At 40.6% G+C, this 16,980-nt stretch overlaps 2 protein-coding genes across 2 annotated transcripts in view; both read right to left on the reverse strand.

The window, feature by feature from the left end:
• Positions 1 to 7,239: 7,239 nt before the first annotated feature.
• Positions 7,240 to 7,917, reverse strand: LOC141601424 (uncharacterized). Its single transcript, XM_074421707.1, has one exon. It carries the CDS (start codon positions 7,915 to 7,917, stop codon positions 7,240 to 7,242), a length of 678 nt encoding a protein of 225 aa, XP_074277808.1.
• A 174-nt stretch (positions 7,918 to 8,091) lies between these two features.
• Positions 8,092 to 16,980, reverse strand: part of LOC141601425 (uncharacterized) — a 33,765-nt gene continuing 24,876 nt past the window's right edge. The window contains exon 4 of the mRNA XM_074421708.1: positions 8,092 to 8,724. Within this exon, the coding sequence (XP_074277809.1) occupies positions 8,092 to 8,724 (633 nt within the window). The remainder of the gene's footprint in view (positions 8,725 to 16,980) is intronic.

Below are 16,980 nucleotides of genomic sequence, written 5' to 3' on the forward strand. Positions count from 1 at the left end.
TCCAATGTGGCACTTGGCATTGGGTTATCACTTGAACCAGCCATTTGTTGTTATGCAGTTTTAAAATCGTGATCTACACTGAAAAAGAAAGAAAAACAAAACGAAATAAGCAACTCATCGAGGTGATTTAAGTCTATTTTAAAATTCATTTTAAAACATGTAGACTCTTGCACTTGCATAATTGATCTCCCTCAAGAAAGATACAAGTGATCCCAAGACTCAATTTCTGTAAATTGATAAGCCAACTGTTTAGCTAATTCTTCCGGAAGAACTCTTGGTCGATAGATTTCTGTAAATCCTATCTATTAGTCCACCATAGTCACAGGATCGTACGAGTGACCATAGTGTTGAGATAAAATAAGTCAATCGGTTCCAATTTACCCGACGTAGAAGGGGTCATAGTATGCCTACCGACGAAGAAGGGAGTCCTTGGAGTTTGACCTATAAAGACCGTTCTCAATTTTGGTTTATACGAGGAAGATCCCATCAACTTAATCATAATTCATTTTAAGTGAACGAAAAACTAGCGTCTGCGTGAATGAAACAATCTAGGTGATGGCTTAAAATCGTGTGACATGAGAATGTCAATGAAAACTAACTCGTGACCTCTATATGTGTCAGTTTTCATGCAATAATTAGGTGGTTTGGTTTTTAGGCGGAAAATGATGCATATTATCGTTACGAAAAAATAAATAAATGAATGCAATACGTAAATAAAAATTCCTAGTGTGGCCTATCCTAGTAAAATAAAACATAAAACAACTTTGGAATCCACCGTTGGACCCGAGAAGCTTGTCTTGATGTTCCTTCTTGATCCAAGTAGCGGGAGTGAGCATCCGGTCTCCAACTTTAGTCTTCTCAAAAATTACAATTTAAAATTTACAAATATAAACCTATTTACATTCTAAATAAAAACTGTAATTAAAAGAAATAAAATGGAGATACGAGATCTCAAAATACAACCAAGACCGTGTTCCATCATTACGGTAACACGTTCTACTAAGGCCACACTAAGTTACAACCGTTTGCAAAATAATTAAATACGTAATTAAAAGGCATTCAAAAACATACAAAATTAACAAAAACGATAAATAAAATGCATCAACTAAAAATAAAATTATTCGTGACATAATTCCGTAATTATGTTTAATTTTTATCCAAACCACCAAAGATAATTAAAATTACATGACAAAACCGCTTCAGTCAAGTTAATTTTAATCCGAGATAATCCGTTACAATAAATCATGTTAATGTAACTTTATTTTACGTGGGTGAACCGTTTCACTAATCAAGCGAGAGCATAAAAAAAAAAACGTTTTATGCATTAAAAAGGCCGAAAAAAAAACAAAAGAAATTTTTTTTTTTTTTCTCTCAGATGTACGTGAACAGTACCAGGGGCCTTCAAAAAATTTTTTTTTTTATTTTAGCAGAAATGCCGAGAGCCTTTAAGGCCAAAAACAAACTTTTACACGGCTCAATTTGAGAGCAATGAAAGATCAAAACAAAACGGTTTGATTAAAACACAATTGCAATTTACTCTAATCCGGATTAAAATAAAAATACAATTGACATGTTCTTCACATTTTGTTGTAATTATCGATTAAAACAACAAATCGCTAAGAACAACACGAAAACAAGAGATCGAACGATCTAACAAAACTTGTGGCACGCAAACCAATGCAAAATATAAGAAAAACAGGCCGTGACACTTGAAGCACGGTTTTCCAGAATTTTCGAGATAAAAAAAAATTGCCACACGAAAATTTGATGCAATCATTTTGACGGATCTTCTTTATATCGCAATGAATATCGATTACAATGCAATATGCAAAGATTAAAATGAAAAACAAGACAAAATCACAACCGTGTAAACTAGACACGGATCCCAACACAAAGAAAAACGCAGCAATAAAAATTATTGCCGAAAAAAAAATTGTGCCGTGACAAAAACAGGAACAGCCGAGACAAAATTTAAGACAAAATTCATCGATTTCAAAATCGTTCAATGAAAAACACATATAAAAATTTGCGTGGCCTCGCTCTGATACCACTTGTAGGTTATTATCCGTATAATACCCTTTAATTGTAGGATTATAACGCAAAATTCATATGTAGTTTATAGTCATAAAACGAAAAACATGATGAAAACGATAAAGATGTAGAAGTAACCTTCGGTCCTAGTGCAAAAGGCAATGAGAGATTAAAGCAAATCTCCTCCTAAACGATGCACCCAAGATGTCCGAGTAATGCCCTTGTGCTAGAGACAATCCCCTAATTGACTTGCAATATCGAGGGGATTAGTTTTTGTGAATTTGTGTTGGATGAGAGATCCGGAATTCAGGAGGCACAATTCCCAAAAACCCTAATTATTTTGCAAGAATGAATTAGGTTAGAAGGAAGGAGAGAGCTCTCCTTTTGTTTCCTCTATTCGGTTTGGCCGAGTGGACTTAGGGGAAAAATGGGCTTCCATTTTCTCCTTAAGTTAAACTCATGGTCCGGTCCAAAACTTGCTAAGTGTATACGACGCGGTTTCATTATAAACTGTTATCGGTTATCGGAATTTAAGGCATCAACTAATAACACGGGTTAGTTGAATTCTTAATACGTGTCCGACACAACAGTATTGTATAATTAATTTGTCCAATATACATTAATCAAATATAAATCGCTTATATTTAATTTTACGAATTAACTGGTTAATCCGCATTAGCCCATGATATTTAATCCGTATTAAATATTATATCTCAACATCACATTTAACTAATTATTAGTCAAATAATTCAGACTAACTGGTTAGTCAAATTTGGCATCTACATGACTGTATTTTCATACCGTCACATCACTCAAGACGTATCCTATAGGTGTGACTTTTAGGGACCAGTTGATCACCGCCATCTGTATGACAATAACGTCAAACTTATCTAGCAAGCCAACCGTTATTGATAAACGTGGATCAACTGATTATGATACAAAGTATACCCTTTGATCCTTTTAGAGATTTATAAGTCCTTGCACTAACTGTTAAGGACACCAACCCCAACACTTTCTCGGGCTTCACTACCTGCCTGGGCTTTTACGACGTTCTCCGATCCGGGACGAGGGCGTTGATAGAGAGGTCGGCTTTTGGGCCGTTGGTGGCCGCTTGGCGGGATATTCACAGGTCTTCGGTTAGGTCGAACCTGTGTCTGATCTGCGCCATGTTGGATCGGTATTGGGATACGACGACGTCGTTTCACATAGAGTTTGGGGAGGTCGGTGTGACCTTAGAGGATTTCGCCATGATATCCGGTCTCCCTTGTGGCGAGACGCCTGTTGAGTTTACTGAGACGCCGGAGAGAGTGTCTTCTCCTGCGGTTACTCGTCTGATCGGTACTGCTTTGCCTGAGCCTTCTGATATTACCCCGTACCTGATCGCGAGTTCGTATGTGAGAGATCACTTCAGTGGGAGGGTGGCAGGTGCAGTTCCGACGCCGTTGGAGAGTCCGGAGGCAGAGGCTAAGGCTGACGCGCAGGAGGCGCGGTTATGGTTGTGGTACTTCTTGGGTGCCACGTACTTTGGTGACAAGGGTGACGCTTGTCGACCAAAGTGCTTCCCCTCCTTGCTGACCTTGACACTTTGGGTCGGTTTGACTGGGTTTCGCCGGCCTTGGCAAGTTTTACCCGGTACATGCACGCAGCGGTGCGTCCGGAGGCAGTGGGGGATGGTAGTGCCCCTGCTTTGGTTGGTCCCGGCCTCATCTTGGAGGTAAGAGCATTTTTTGTAGTTTTTTTTTTTGAGTTTGATTTTGATTTTGGCAATTTTTGAGAAATTGGCTAATTTGTGTTTGTTGTGTTTGATTACAGACTTGGTTGTACGCTTACGTCACCCCTCTTCGTCCGGGGACTACAAGCGGTGTTCCCTCGACCTACCCTGCTGTGAGGGGTTGGTTGGTGGCTCGGAAGAAGTCGAATAAGTCGACTTACGAGGACTGCAGGCGTCGTGTGAACAAGATTCGGATTGCTAATGTAAGTTCTCGTTATTTCATGTTTTTAGGTCTTGATGATCTGTATTGTGTTTTGTAGGGTACTGTGGATCCAGTGGAGCTTGCTCGGGTCCGCTCTGAGTTGGATGCAGCTAGGTCGATGATCGAGGCCCAGGGGTTGAGGATCACTCGTCGGGACCAGGAGTTGAGGCGTCGTGAGGACGAGTTACGGAGCCGAGATGCGGAGATTGCCTCTCTGAGGGCTCAGCTGGCTGCAGCGGAGGAGCTTCACGTCGAGATGGAGCTTGAGACGCTGGAGAGTTCCCCGGAGAGGGAGTCTGAGCAGGTGGTATTATCTGCGTTGGCGGCGACTCCTCATGAGACCGGGACTAGTCCGACGGGAGGCGCTGAGTGGTTGTAGTAGCTTGTCCGTGTCTTGGACTCTTGTCTGTACATATTTACATTTTGCGTGAGACGGTTTGTATATATGTGTTTTTGGATTGTGGCTCATTTTGTGATTTTTGGCTTTTTTTTTGTGTCGTGTTTCGGAGGAGCGCTGTCGGCTGTCAATTCTCCTTTTGCTTTGCACCAGTTCCTGCATCGTTAGTGTAGAAAACAGGCAACAGATAGCACATATACATAAATGCAAACACGTAAAAGCATTTGATTGAAAAACAAAAATTAACCAAGATGACTTGAATTTAAAATTTGAAATGATATGAGTTTTGAAAATTCCGCGACAAGTCGTCACTTTAGATAAAGGGAATTAATTTGAAAATTGAGCAATTAACTCGTGTCGTGAATTAAATTGCATCGAATGTTGAAATTGATTTGTGACTCAAAAAATTCAAACCTAAACCATCAGGGATGAATTTTGATTTTTGAGGTCAAGGCTCGAATTTGTGAGCGCTTGAATTTTGGAGGAAAACTGATGTCGTGTTATCAGTTTTCGATTTTTATTTTGATGGAAAATTGTGAAAAACCGAAAAATTTTCGGAATTTTGATTGACATGGAAACGATCCGTCGCGGATCGGGGCGACTAGCCCTTCCCCCATTTTTTTAAAAAGAAAGAAAAAAAATCCGTATGTTTAAAGCTGTGTCGTGGAAACCGTGTCGGATTTCGTAAAACGTGAAAATACGAAAATGTGAGTGCGAGGAAACACAAAATGTCCTGGATCATCCCGAAGAGGCGCGAGCGTCCTGGCGAGAGGTTTGAGGTGTCAGGAGAAAACACAACTTGAAAGAGACAAGTCAAAAGCGGGAATCCTGGGGAAGGCTTAAAGAGGCGCGAGCTGCCTGGCGATGGAATCCAGCTCTCCCCTTTTTATGAAAAACGCGCTGATCATTTTTGTATAAATAGTGATGTTTGCGCTTCATTGTTTCATCATCCGAAACACAAAAACATCTCTATAAAGCCTCTTCTTCTTCTTCCACAAAAATATTTCATGGATGCCTTTGAGAATGCGTTGCGACAATGGTGCCGGGATTTGTCGCCTCCCGAAAAGTATCAACTCGTTTGCATGGGAGTCGGTCAATTTTTGGTGCTCCGTGAAGTCAAGGTGCAACCCTGATTTCTCGAAGCATGTTCTCGGTTTTGGGATTCGAAACACCATGTTTTCGTTTTCCCGAAAGGTGAAATTTGTCCTCTTGCCGAAGAAGTTGGAGCCATTGGTGGGTGGTCGGGTTGTGTTTCGGTGCTTCCTCCGACTCGGTTGTGCTATAAGGAGAAATTCCGTTCCATGTTGGGTTTGTCGACGAGTCAAGTCAACTTCCTCCTTGCTCCTCATGGTGTGGATGTGTTGGCTCTTATCAACATCTTTTCCAACCGATTAGATGCCAATGTTTCGGAGGTGGCTAGGAGAAGGGCTCTGGTAGCATGACCCTTGTTCATATGGTTGAGCAAATGGAGCATGGTAGAGATCCATCATGGTTGGTGCTTGGCGAGATCATCCAAGCCTTGGACAAGGAAGGCTCTTGTGGAGAAGCTCCCTCGTTTGGGTCCCCAAGGATCCTCCAAGTGTGGATATTGGAGAGGCTAAGGTATGTAGAGCCTCCGGTTGACTCTTCTTCTTATTCCTTCCGTCACCTTACCATGAGGAAGAAGTTATACTCGGATAGTTTTGCTTCTACCGAGGCTTATTGGGCTGCAAGATTGGCGGAGGAGGGTGGTCCTCACATCCGTTGGGTGGAGCCATGGTGGCACTTGAGGTCCTTCACGGGGTTGCCCGCTTCGGGTGCTAGCCCTCGTTCTTTGATGGTGGTGGGCTTGAAGGTTGTTTCCTTCATTTATCCCGAAAGGCTCATGAGGCAAATGAGGCATCAACAAAAGGTACCCGCTCAAGATACCCTTGTCCAAGAGAATGTTTTCCGGAACTCCGAGCTTGTGGAGGTCTTCGAAAGGTGGTGGGCCACTCGGCCGCTTTGGGAGGTACCAAACCCCGTTGCCACGTCATGGGTGACTCCCGCTTATGTCAAGTGGTCACGAGCTCCGTCCTTGGAAGAGAGGTCCAAATTCCGTAAGGACGAGGTTGTTGACTTGAAGTATCGAGAGGTTGGCAAGGCCAACCGTGCCTTCTTTGAGGAGTATGTTGATGGAGCTAGCCCCGATGTGATGAGACCACCAAAGAGGAGAAGCCCGGGTCCCAAGAACATGGTGGGCCGTGCATGGGCTCGTTTTGGGTCGAACATGGGGTCTTGTGCTAGACCGGAGGCCGTTGCCGTTGTAGATCTGTTGAGGATCCGTTCCGAGGAGGAAATCCATGCTAGGCGGGCCAACAAGAAGAACAAGGGGAAGATGTACCCCGAGGGAAAAGGCAAGGGTAAAATGGAAGAGTGAAGATCTCCATTACCCACTTTATTATTATGTTGTATTATTGTTGTGAGTTTTTTATTATGTTGTACTAGCTAGTTATTGTGTGTTTTGTGCTAGTTTTATTATGTGAGGTGTTTTAGTTGACACCTTAGCTTTGACAAGTTGTAGACTCGTCGAGCTTTATTTGTTGTTGAAATTGTAATCCCTCCCATTATTAATTAAATAAGAGGATTACTCGTGTCGAAAATTGTGAACGCTCATTTCTTCCATCCATTTTGTAAAGGCAATTCGATTTGAATCGTCCTAAACATTTTTTTTTTGGGAAAATGGAAGTTGTCATTAAGAATAAAATCCAAACATACAATTAGAAGGCATAGTTATGAGCTAACTTCCTTCATTACCTTACAAATTACTCATCCAATTCTTAGTAGTACTCTCCTTACAAAATTTCAGAAACTTTCAATTCAAAATCTAACATCCTTCTGTAACTTCATTAGCAGCTGCTCAGGCCTTATCAACAAGCAATCCACCCTAGCAACATTTCGAGTATGCCATATATGGTACATCAGCCCAGCTATAACACACCCCATAACTTTCTTCCTGCATAAAGAACGATATCTCTTCCTACACCACCATAAAATACAGTCCTCCTCAGGCAATGATTCCTTACACCAAGCAGAAACAAACTGACAACATCTCCTGCTATACTCACATTTAAAGAAAATATGAGCATGTGATTCAGTATGATCAGCACATAAGTAGCAGGTGTTTGAAGTTGTAACCTGCATCCTCACCAGACGATCCTGAGTTAACAACTTTCCATGTCCAACAACCCAACAGACAAACCCATGCTTGGGGATCATCCAAGAATTAAGAGCCCACTGACACCAGTCAATTTTATCACCATGTGGTCTCAGCCACATATAACCAGACTTAACACTATACAGTCCATTGTTCTGCCTCAACAGCTCCTTAAAAATATTTTTGATTTGGCAAATTTTCCGCCAAGCCCAACTGGAATTAACAGTAGGTTCATAATCAATCCATTGCTTATCCTTAATATACACAGCATGTACCCACTTAACCCAAAGATGATCAGCCTTGTTTTCAATCCACCATACATATTTAGCAACAACCGCCATATTTCAAGAAAGTAAGTGCTTAAGCCCTAATCCCCCTTGTTGCTTAGGTCTACAAATAGTATCCCAAGCCACCAAGGAAGAACTACAGCTGGTTGAACTCCCTTTCCATAGGAAAGCTCTACAAATGGACTCTATCTTTTGAATAACAGCTTTGGGGAGGATAAATATCCTAGCCTAGTAGTTATGAAGTGTGCTGAACACAGCTTTCACAAGAACAAGCCTGCCAGCATATGACAGCTGCCTAGCCCCCAACCCCTTAATTCTATCCACCACTTTATCAACAAGACAGCTGCAATCCAAGACTGAAAGCCTCTTGGGAGCCACAGTCACACCTAAGTATTTAAAAGGAGCAGAGCCCTTCTTCATACCTGTAACTCTTGCAATCTCAGAAATCAACCAATCCTCCATGCCATTACAATAGAAATTAGACTTTCCTGTGTTGAGCACCAGGCCTGAAGCTTTAGAGAAATAATCAAAAGAGTTAATCATCGGTTCAATAGAGGTCTTTTCTCCCTTGCAAAATAAGATAAAGTCATCAACAAAACAGAGGTGAGATAGTCCAATTCTTTTACATAAAGGATGGAATCTGAATTTTGGAAGCTGTTGTGTCACTGCCAATATCCTGCTAAAATACTCAAGGCATAATGTAAAAAGCAATGGGGAAAGAGGGTCCCCTTGTCTCAACCCCTTCTTACCCTTGAAAAAACCAAAAGTTTCCCCATTTAGAGCAATGGAATAGGATGGAGTAGAGATGCATTGCATAATCAGTTTGATCCAAAGCTCAGAGAATCCCAAATAGTTCACCATCTCCTCCACAAAAGACCATTAAATAGAGTCATGTACGCTTTTTGAAGGTCAAGTTTCATCAACATCCTTGGGGAGCAAGTCTTCCTTTTATACAACCTTATTAAGTCTTGGCATATAAGTATGTTCCCTACAATATCACTACCCTGAATGAAAGCACTCTGGGATTGACAGACAATATCTGGTAAAATCTTACTCAATCTGGTACATAACACTTTGGAAAGACACTTGTATATGGTATTGCAACAAGCTATAGGCCTGAACTACTTGACATTATCAGGTAGTTCCACCTTAGGCACAAGTGTAATCACAGTGTTATTAGATTGTTTCAGGAGCTGTCCAGTGTGGAAAACATTCTTGATGGCACTACAAACTGTGGGGTAATATCCGTATAAAACCCTTAAATTGTAGGATTATAACGCAAATTTAATACGTGATTTATAGTCATAAACGAAAAACAATGAACAATGATAAAGCATTAGAAATAACCTTCGGTCCTAGTGCAATTCGGCAATGAGAGATCAAAATAGACCTCCTCCTAATTGTTGCACCCAAGATCGTCTAAGAATATGCCCTTGTGCTAGAAAAGTGTTCTCTAATTGCCTTGCAATATTGAGAGAACTTGATTTGAGTTTTGCTAGATGTGAGATCTAGGTTTAGAGAGAAAAAAATGTTCTCCCAAAACCCTAATTGTTTTTCAAATGAAAAATGCTTAGGTTAACAAAAGAGAGTGAGCCTCTCTTTTGTTCATTTCATTCGGCCAAACCGAGTGAGGAGAGGAGAAATGGGCTTTTCCATTTCCTCTTCATTTAAACTCGTGGTCCGAACCCAAATAACTAAATGTATATGACGCGGTCTCATTATAAATTGTCATCGGTTATCGGTATTTTAAAATATCGTCTAATAACGAGGATTAGCCGATATATTAATGCATGTCCGACAAAGACAATATTGTATAATTAATTCAATATACATTAATTAAATATAACCGTTTATATTTAATTTACGAATTAACATTTAATTCGCTTAAGCCCATTTTATTTAATCCGTATTAAATAAAATATCTCAACATCACATTTTGACTAATTATTAGTCAAATAACTCGGACTAACTGGTTAGTCAATTTAGGCATCAACATGACTGTATTTTCATACCGTCACATCTCTCAAACGTATCCTATAGGTGTGACTTTTAGGGACCAGTTGATCACCGCCATCTGTATGACAATAACGTCAAACTTATCTAGCAAGCCAACCGTTATTGATAAACGTGGACCAACTGATAATAATACCAAAAGTATACCCTTTGATCCTTTTAGAGATTTATAAGTCCTTGCACTAACTGTAAAGGACACCAGCCCCAACAAGCTCCCACTTGTCCGTACAAGTGTATGTGCAATGACGTTATCCGCACTAACCGGAGGACACAAGCTCCAACAAACTCCCACTTGTCCGTACAAGTGTATGTGCGATAACCGATTCTCATATTCCTTTAAAATTTCTCCCACTCAATGTAAAACAATTTGCAGATCCGGATCCGCAAAGGTCGTATTTTACAATCGATCTGTATCAAGAGTGGTTTCCCCGACTAGAGAGTAACTTAACTGATAAAACGAATCCGTATCCGAGCATGGCCATGCATTTCGATTCTGACTCCTCGAGTGGCCCCGAGAAATATCGAGTACGATAAAGGCTGAATATTTCCTTCAACTCGACTCCTTCCGATCTAAGCACAGCATGAAATGACCCAGAAAAAATCTACTTGGCCCCCTGTTACGGATGAGCGTGAGAAAGAAACCAAAGTCACCCAAAATCTGCCGTAGTCTCAAGAGACAGTCGATAGTCAAAAGAATCGACTCTTAGGATCACCATGGAAGTCCTATCCACGACCGAGCACCGAATGTTATAAAACATTTAGGACTCCACGTCGATGTCACAATTGTGTCCTACGAGATATCCGTATAACTCGCCTCTGTGATTGGTCAGTCAACTGGTTGACTTATGGCTCGTTGAACCCACCATCAACCAACGTCACAAAATAATTGCCAGAGTTATCGGCTCATGTGGGCAATTAAGGACAGAAAAATATAATGTTTGTTCAGTTCACTTTGTGGTGTTCAAAATTGTCGTACAATTCCACATGAAAAACAAAATATATAAATATCAAAACGATGATGTTGTATAGAGTACAAAAAAGAATGAATCTAATCCATAAAAGAGTACTACAACTCAGGAACATGTTTAATTCCCATGGAATTAACATGCCCTTCATGCTTATCTTGTCGTAATGGTTTAGTGAGAGGATCTGCTATATTATCATGTGTAGCAATCTTTCCTATCACTACTTCCTTTTGCTCCACGTAATTGCGGATTAGATGAGCTTTCCGTTGTACATGTCTAGACGCGACATAGTACTCGGACTCAGTCGTAGAATCTGCTGTAACACTTTGTTTGGAACTCTTTCAGCTGACCGCAGCGCCATTAAGAGTAAAAACGAATCCAGACTGAGATTTCGAGTCATCTCGATCCGTTTGGAAGCTAGCATTTGCGTAACCGGTTGCGCATAGCTTTTGTTCGCCTCCATAAGTCAATGCCCAATCTTTAGTCCTCCGTAGGTACTTAAGAATGTTCTTGACAGCCATCCAATATGAATCACCTGGGTGCTGTTGGAATCGACTTGTCATACTCAATGCATATGCCACGTCTGGACGTGTGCATATCATGGCATACATGATTGATCCTATTGCCGAGGCATAAGGAATTCGTGTCATGCGCTCTTTCTCTTCCGGTGTCTCTGGTGCCTGAGATTTGCTCAAAAGCATCCCTGGAGCCATAGGAAGAAACCCCCTTTTGGAGTTAGTCATGCTGAATCTCTCTAGGACTTTGTCTATGTAAGACTTCTGACTGAGAGATAACATCCGACGTGATCTATCTCGATAGATACGGATGCCCAAAATTATTTGTGCCTCAACCAGATCTTCATCTGGAAATGGTTCTTCAACCATACTTTCACCGAAGATAAGAGATGTATGTCATTCCCAATCAGGAGTATGTCATCGACATACAATATTAGGAAGACAATCTTGCTCCCACTCGACTTGATATAAAGACATGGTTCCTCGACCGATCGAGTAAATCCATTTTCTTTTATCATTTGGTCGAAGCGATGATTCCAACTCCGAGATGCTTGCTTAAGTCCGTGAATGGAACGCTTAAGCTTGCACACTTTCTTAGGATGTTGTGGATCAATGAAACCTTCGGGTTGTACCATGTACAACTCTTCCTCCAAAAAACCGTTTAAGAAGGCGGTTTTCACATCCATCTGCCAAATTTCATAGTCATGAAAGGCGGCAATCGCTAAGATAATCCGAATGGAACGCAACATGACTACGGGTGCAAAAATCTCATCGTAGTGCAAACCTGGCACTTGGGTGAGACCTTTAGCAACTAGTCGTGCTTTATAGATATCTTGTTGACCTTCCACAGAATGCTTTATCTTGTAAAGCCATTTGCATTGAAGGGGACGAACCTTAGCAGGTAAGTCAACAAGATCCCACACGTTGTTCTCATACATGGAGTCCATCTCGGATTGCATGGCCTCAAGCCACAGCTTTGAGTCAGAACTAGTCATGGTACCTTTATAGGTTGCGGGTTCACTACTCGTTAAGAGTAGAATGTCATCTATGTCATGTTCCTCGACCATACCAATGTATCTGTCTGGAGGAATAGAGACTCTTCCCGACCTCCTAGGTTCCTCGGGAATATTAACCGCATAATAGGGATTGAAGGAATAGGTTCCTCCAATAGTTGCTCGGTACTTGGTTCTGGAATCTCCGACAGTTCGAAGGTTCTATCACACTTTGCATTCTCGAGAAATTCCTTCTCTAAGAATGTCGCACTAGCCGCAACAAAAACACGTTGTTCGGTTGGCGAATAAAAGTAATGACCAAGTGTTCCTTTAGGATAACCTATAAAGTATGTCTTGACTGATCGCGGGCCGAGCTTATCCTCGTGTCTCCACTTGACATAAGCCTCGCAGCCCCAAACCCGTATAAAGGACAAGTTAGGGACCGTTCCCTTCCATAGTTCATATGGAGTCTTGTCAACAGCTTTAGACGGACTTCGGTTAAGTGTTAGAGCGGCTGACAAAAGAGCATAACCCCATAATGAATCAGGTAATACCGTGTGACTCATCATGGATCGAACTATATCAAGTAGAGTTCGATTTCTCCGTTCGGACACACCATCCAACTGAGGTGTTCCAGGTGGAGTTAACTGTAAGGCAATCCCACAGTCTTTAAGGTGTTGATCAAACTCGTGAGAAAGATACTCGCCACCACGATCTGAACGTAGTGTTTTAATCTTTCTACCCAGTAGGTTCTGTACCCTATTCTGGTATTCCTTGAATTTCTCGAAGGATTCACTTTTGTGCTTCATTAAGTAGACATAGCCATATTTACTTAAATCGCCCGTGAAAGTGATGAAATACCTATAGCCTTCTCGTGCGGTGATTGACATAGGTCCACATACATCCGTGTGTATGAGTCCTAATAGGTCAGCAGCGCGTATTCCAACACCTTTGAAGGAAATCCGAGTCAACTTACCGATGAGACATGATTCACACGTGCCAAATGATTGAAAATCAAAGGCCGAGATAGCTCCATCCTTTATGAGCTGTTTTACGCGTTTCTCATTAATGTGTCCCATACGGCAGTGCCATAGATACGTTTGATCTTTGTCACCAACCTTTAACTTTTTATTCATTACGTGTAACATTTATTTGTCCGATCTAAAACATAAATTCCATTCATGGAGACTGCCTTGCCATAAATCATATTGTGTAATAAGAAAATGCAAGAATTATTCTCTATTACAAATGAAAATCCAAGTTTGTCAAGTGCAGAAACAGAAATAATGTTTTTAGAAAGACTGGGTACATAATAGCAGTTATATAAAAATAACTCAAATCCGCTAGGAAGCTGGATCACATATGTTCCCATCGAGACGGCAGCCACTCGTGCTCTATTCCCGACACGCAGGTCCACCTCACCCTTTACGAGGGGTTCGATGTTTCGGAGCCCCTGCACATGATTACACAGATGAGAACCACAGCCAGTATCTAGTACCCAAGTTCCGTAACTTGCGTGGTTAATCTCAATCATATGAATAAAAGTAGAAGAGGAAGACATACCAACAGGTTTAACGCGACCTGCTTTTATGTCCTCATGATAGACAGGACATGTACGCCTCCAATGCCCATTCTTGTGGCAATGATGGCATTCCATGTTATCATTCTTGCTCTTTGTCGCGCCTGATGAGTTGCTCGACTCACCAGGACCACTCTTAACTGATCCCGACTTCTTAAACTTCGGTTTACCTACTGATAGGTCTGCTTTAGCTTTGCCCATACCCTTGCTTGATACAACGAGAACATCCTGTTTAAGGCTCCCACTAAACTTCATGTCCTTCTCGGTCTGTACGAGAAGGGAGTGTAGTGCGTGAGGACTTTTCTTCAAATCATTCATATAGTAATTGGCTCTAAAGAGCGCAAAACCATCGTGGAGTGAATGAAGCATGCGGTCAATCACAATGTTCTCGCTGATTTTACAATCAAGCGTCTCCAGTTTCTCGACATTCTCAATCATGCCGAGAATGTGAGGGCTAACAGGTTGGCCCTTCTGGAGTTTCGCCTCAAAGAAGCGACTGGTAAGCTCATAGGTCACGATTCTCGGAGCTTTCGAGAATTCCCTAGTGAGAGTGGTGAAAATCTTGTTTGCACCTTGGGCTATGAAGCGTTTCTGCAAATTGGGTTCCATTGCAAAAATGAGTACGTTTTTAATCGCACCCGCTTCCATGACGAAATCGCTATACTTGGCGACCTCGTTAGCATTAGCAGTGGGACCTGGGCTTGGCGGGATGGGCTCAGTCAGATATTTGAGCTTCCCGTCAGAAATGGCAGCATTCCGTAATGCCGTCTCCCATTCCGCGAAGTTTGATCCATCATTCTTCAGTCGAGTAGACTGATTCATCTGATTCATAAAGATCCGAAGCCAGGACTCACGGTCCAATGTGGCACTTGGCATTGGGTCGTTCAAGTGACCAGCCATATTGTTATTAGCAGTTTATGTGAACGTGATCTACACTGAAAAAGAAAGAAAACGCAAAACGAAATAAGCAACTCATCGAGGTGATTTAAGTCTATTAAAATTCATTTTAATCGTGTAGACTCATTGCACTTGTATAATTGATCTCCCTCAAGAATAATACAAGTGATCCCAAGACTCAATTTCCGTAAATTGATAAGCCAACTGTTTAGCTAGTTCTTCCGTAAAAACTCTTGGTCGATAGATTTCCGTAAATCCTATCTATAGTCCACCATGATCACAGGATCGTACGAGTGACCATAGTGTTGAGATAAAATAAGTCAATCGGTTCCAACTTACCCGACGTAGAAGGGGTCATATTATGCCTACCGACGAAGAAGGGATTCATTGGAGTTTGACCTATAAAGACCGTTCTCAATTTTTGTTTATACGAGGAAGATCCCATCAACTAAGTTTCAATTCATTTTAAGTGAACGAATAACTAGCAACTGCATGAATGAATTAATTTAGATGATGGCTTAAATCGTGTGACATGAGAATGTCAAAGAAAACTAACTCGTGACCTCTATATGTGTCAGTTTTCATGCAATTATTAGGTGGTTTGGTTTTAGGCGGAAAATGATGCATACTATCGTTACGAGAAAATAAATAAAAGAATGCAATACGTAAATAAAATTCCTAGTGTGGCCTATCCTAGTAAAAAGAACATATTACAACTTTGGAATCCACCGTTGGACCCGAAAAGCTTGTCTTGATGTTCCATCTTTGTCCATGTAGCGGGAGTGAGCATCCGGTCTCCTTCTTTAGTCTTCTCAAAATTTCAATTAAAATTTACAAAATATAAACCTATTTACATTCTAAATAAAAACTGTAATTAAAAGAAATAAAAAGGGAGATACGAGATCTCAAAATACAACCAAGACCGTGTTCCATCATTTCGGTAACACGTTCTACTAAGGCCACACTAAGTTACAACCGTTTGCAAAATAAAATAAATACGTAATTAAAAGCATTCAAAATAATCGAAAACGATAAATAAAATGCATCAACTAAATTAAATTTATTCGTGACATAATTCCGTAATTATGTTAAATTATCCAAACCACCAAAGATAATTAAAATTATGTGACAAAACCGCTTCATCAACTTAATTTTAATTCATGATAATCCGTTACTTTAAATCGTTTTAAAGTAACTAAATTGTTCGTGGGTGAACCGTTTCACTATCAAGCGAGTGCATAAATCCGTATTATGCAATAAATGGCCGAAAAAAAAAAAACAGAATTTTTTTTTTTTCTCTTACTGCTGGGCGTGAACAGTACCCACGAAAAAATTTTTTTTTTTTTTTTTATTTTGGAGCTAAAAACCGAGAGCTCAAAAAAAACAATCGGCTCAAAAAAAAAAACGTGAGCCTCATCAAGACAAACAAAATCGATTTGTAAAAGCCAATTGTAAATTAAACATAATCCGTATTGAAGCAAAATTACAATTGACATGATCTTCACAAATTGTCATAATTATCGTTTAAAACAACAATTCGCAAAGAACAAAACGAAAACAAAACAAAAGATCGTCACAAGGCACAATTTCCAATGCACACAAAAAAAAATTCAGCCGTGTAAAAAAAAAACAGCCGTGACAAAAATTTTTTATGTGTCGCACGAAATTATATGCAAACAAAAGATAGATCTTTAACATATTGTAATGAATATCGATTACAAAAACAATATGCAAAGATCAAATCGTAAACAAGACGAACAACAACCAATACCGTGTATACTTGACACGGTTCCCAAGGCAAAAAAAACGCAGCAAACGCAGCAAAAAAATTAATGCCGAGAGGAAAAATTGGCAGCCGAAATGAAAAATAGACAAAATCCATCGATTCAAAATTCGTTTTATGAAAATCACATAGAAAAATTTACGTGGCCTCGCTCTGATACCACTTGTGGGGTAATATCCGTATAAAACCCTTAAATTGTAGGATTATAACGCAAATTTAATACGTGATTGATAGTCATAAACGAAAAACAATGAACAATGATAAAGCATTAGAAATAACCTTCGGTCCTAGTGCAATTCGGCAATGAGAGATCAAAGTAGACCTCCTCCTAATTGTTGCACCCAAGATCGTCTAAGAATATGCCCTTGTGCTA

The sequence above is a fragment of the Silene latifolia genome, chromosome 9 (genome assembly GCF_048544455.1).
Source record: "Silene latifolia isolate original U9 population chromosome 9, ASM4854445v1, whole genome shotgun sequence".
NCBI classification, from domain to species: Eukaryota; Viridiplantae; Streptophyta; class Magnoliopsida; order Caryophyllales; family Caryophyllaceae; genus Silene; species Silene latifolia.

Excerpts from the sequence above, each read along its gene's own strand:
- LOC141601424 (XM_074421707.1), bottom strand. The coding sequence starts at position 7,917 with ATGGCGGTTGTTGCTAAATATGTATGGTGGATTGAAAACAAGGCTGAT.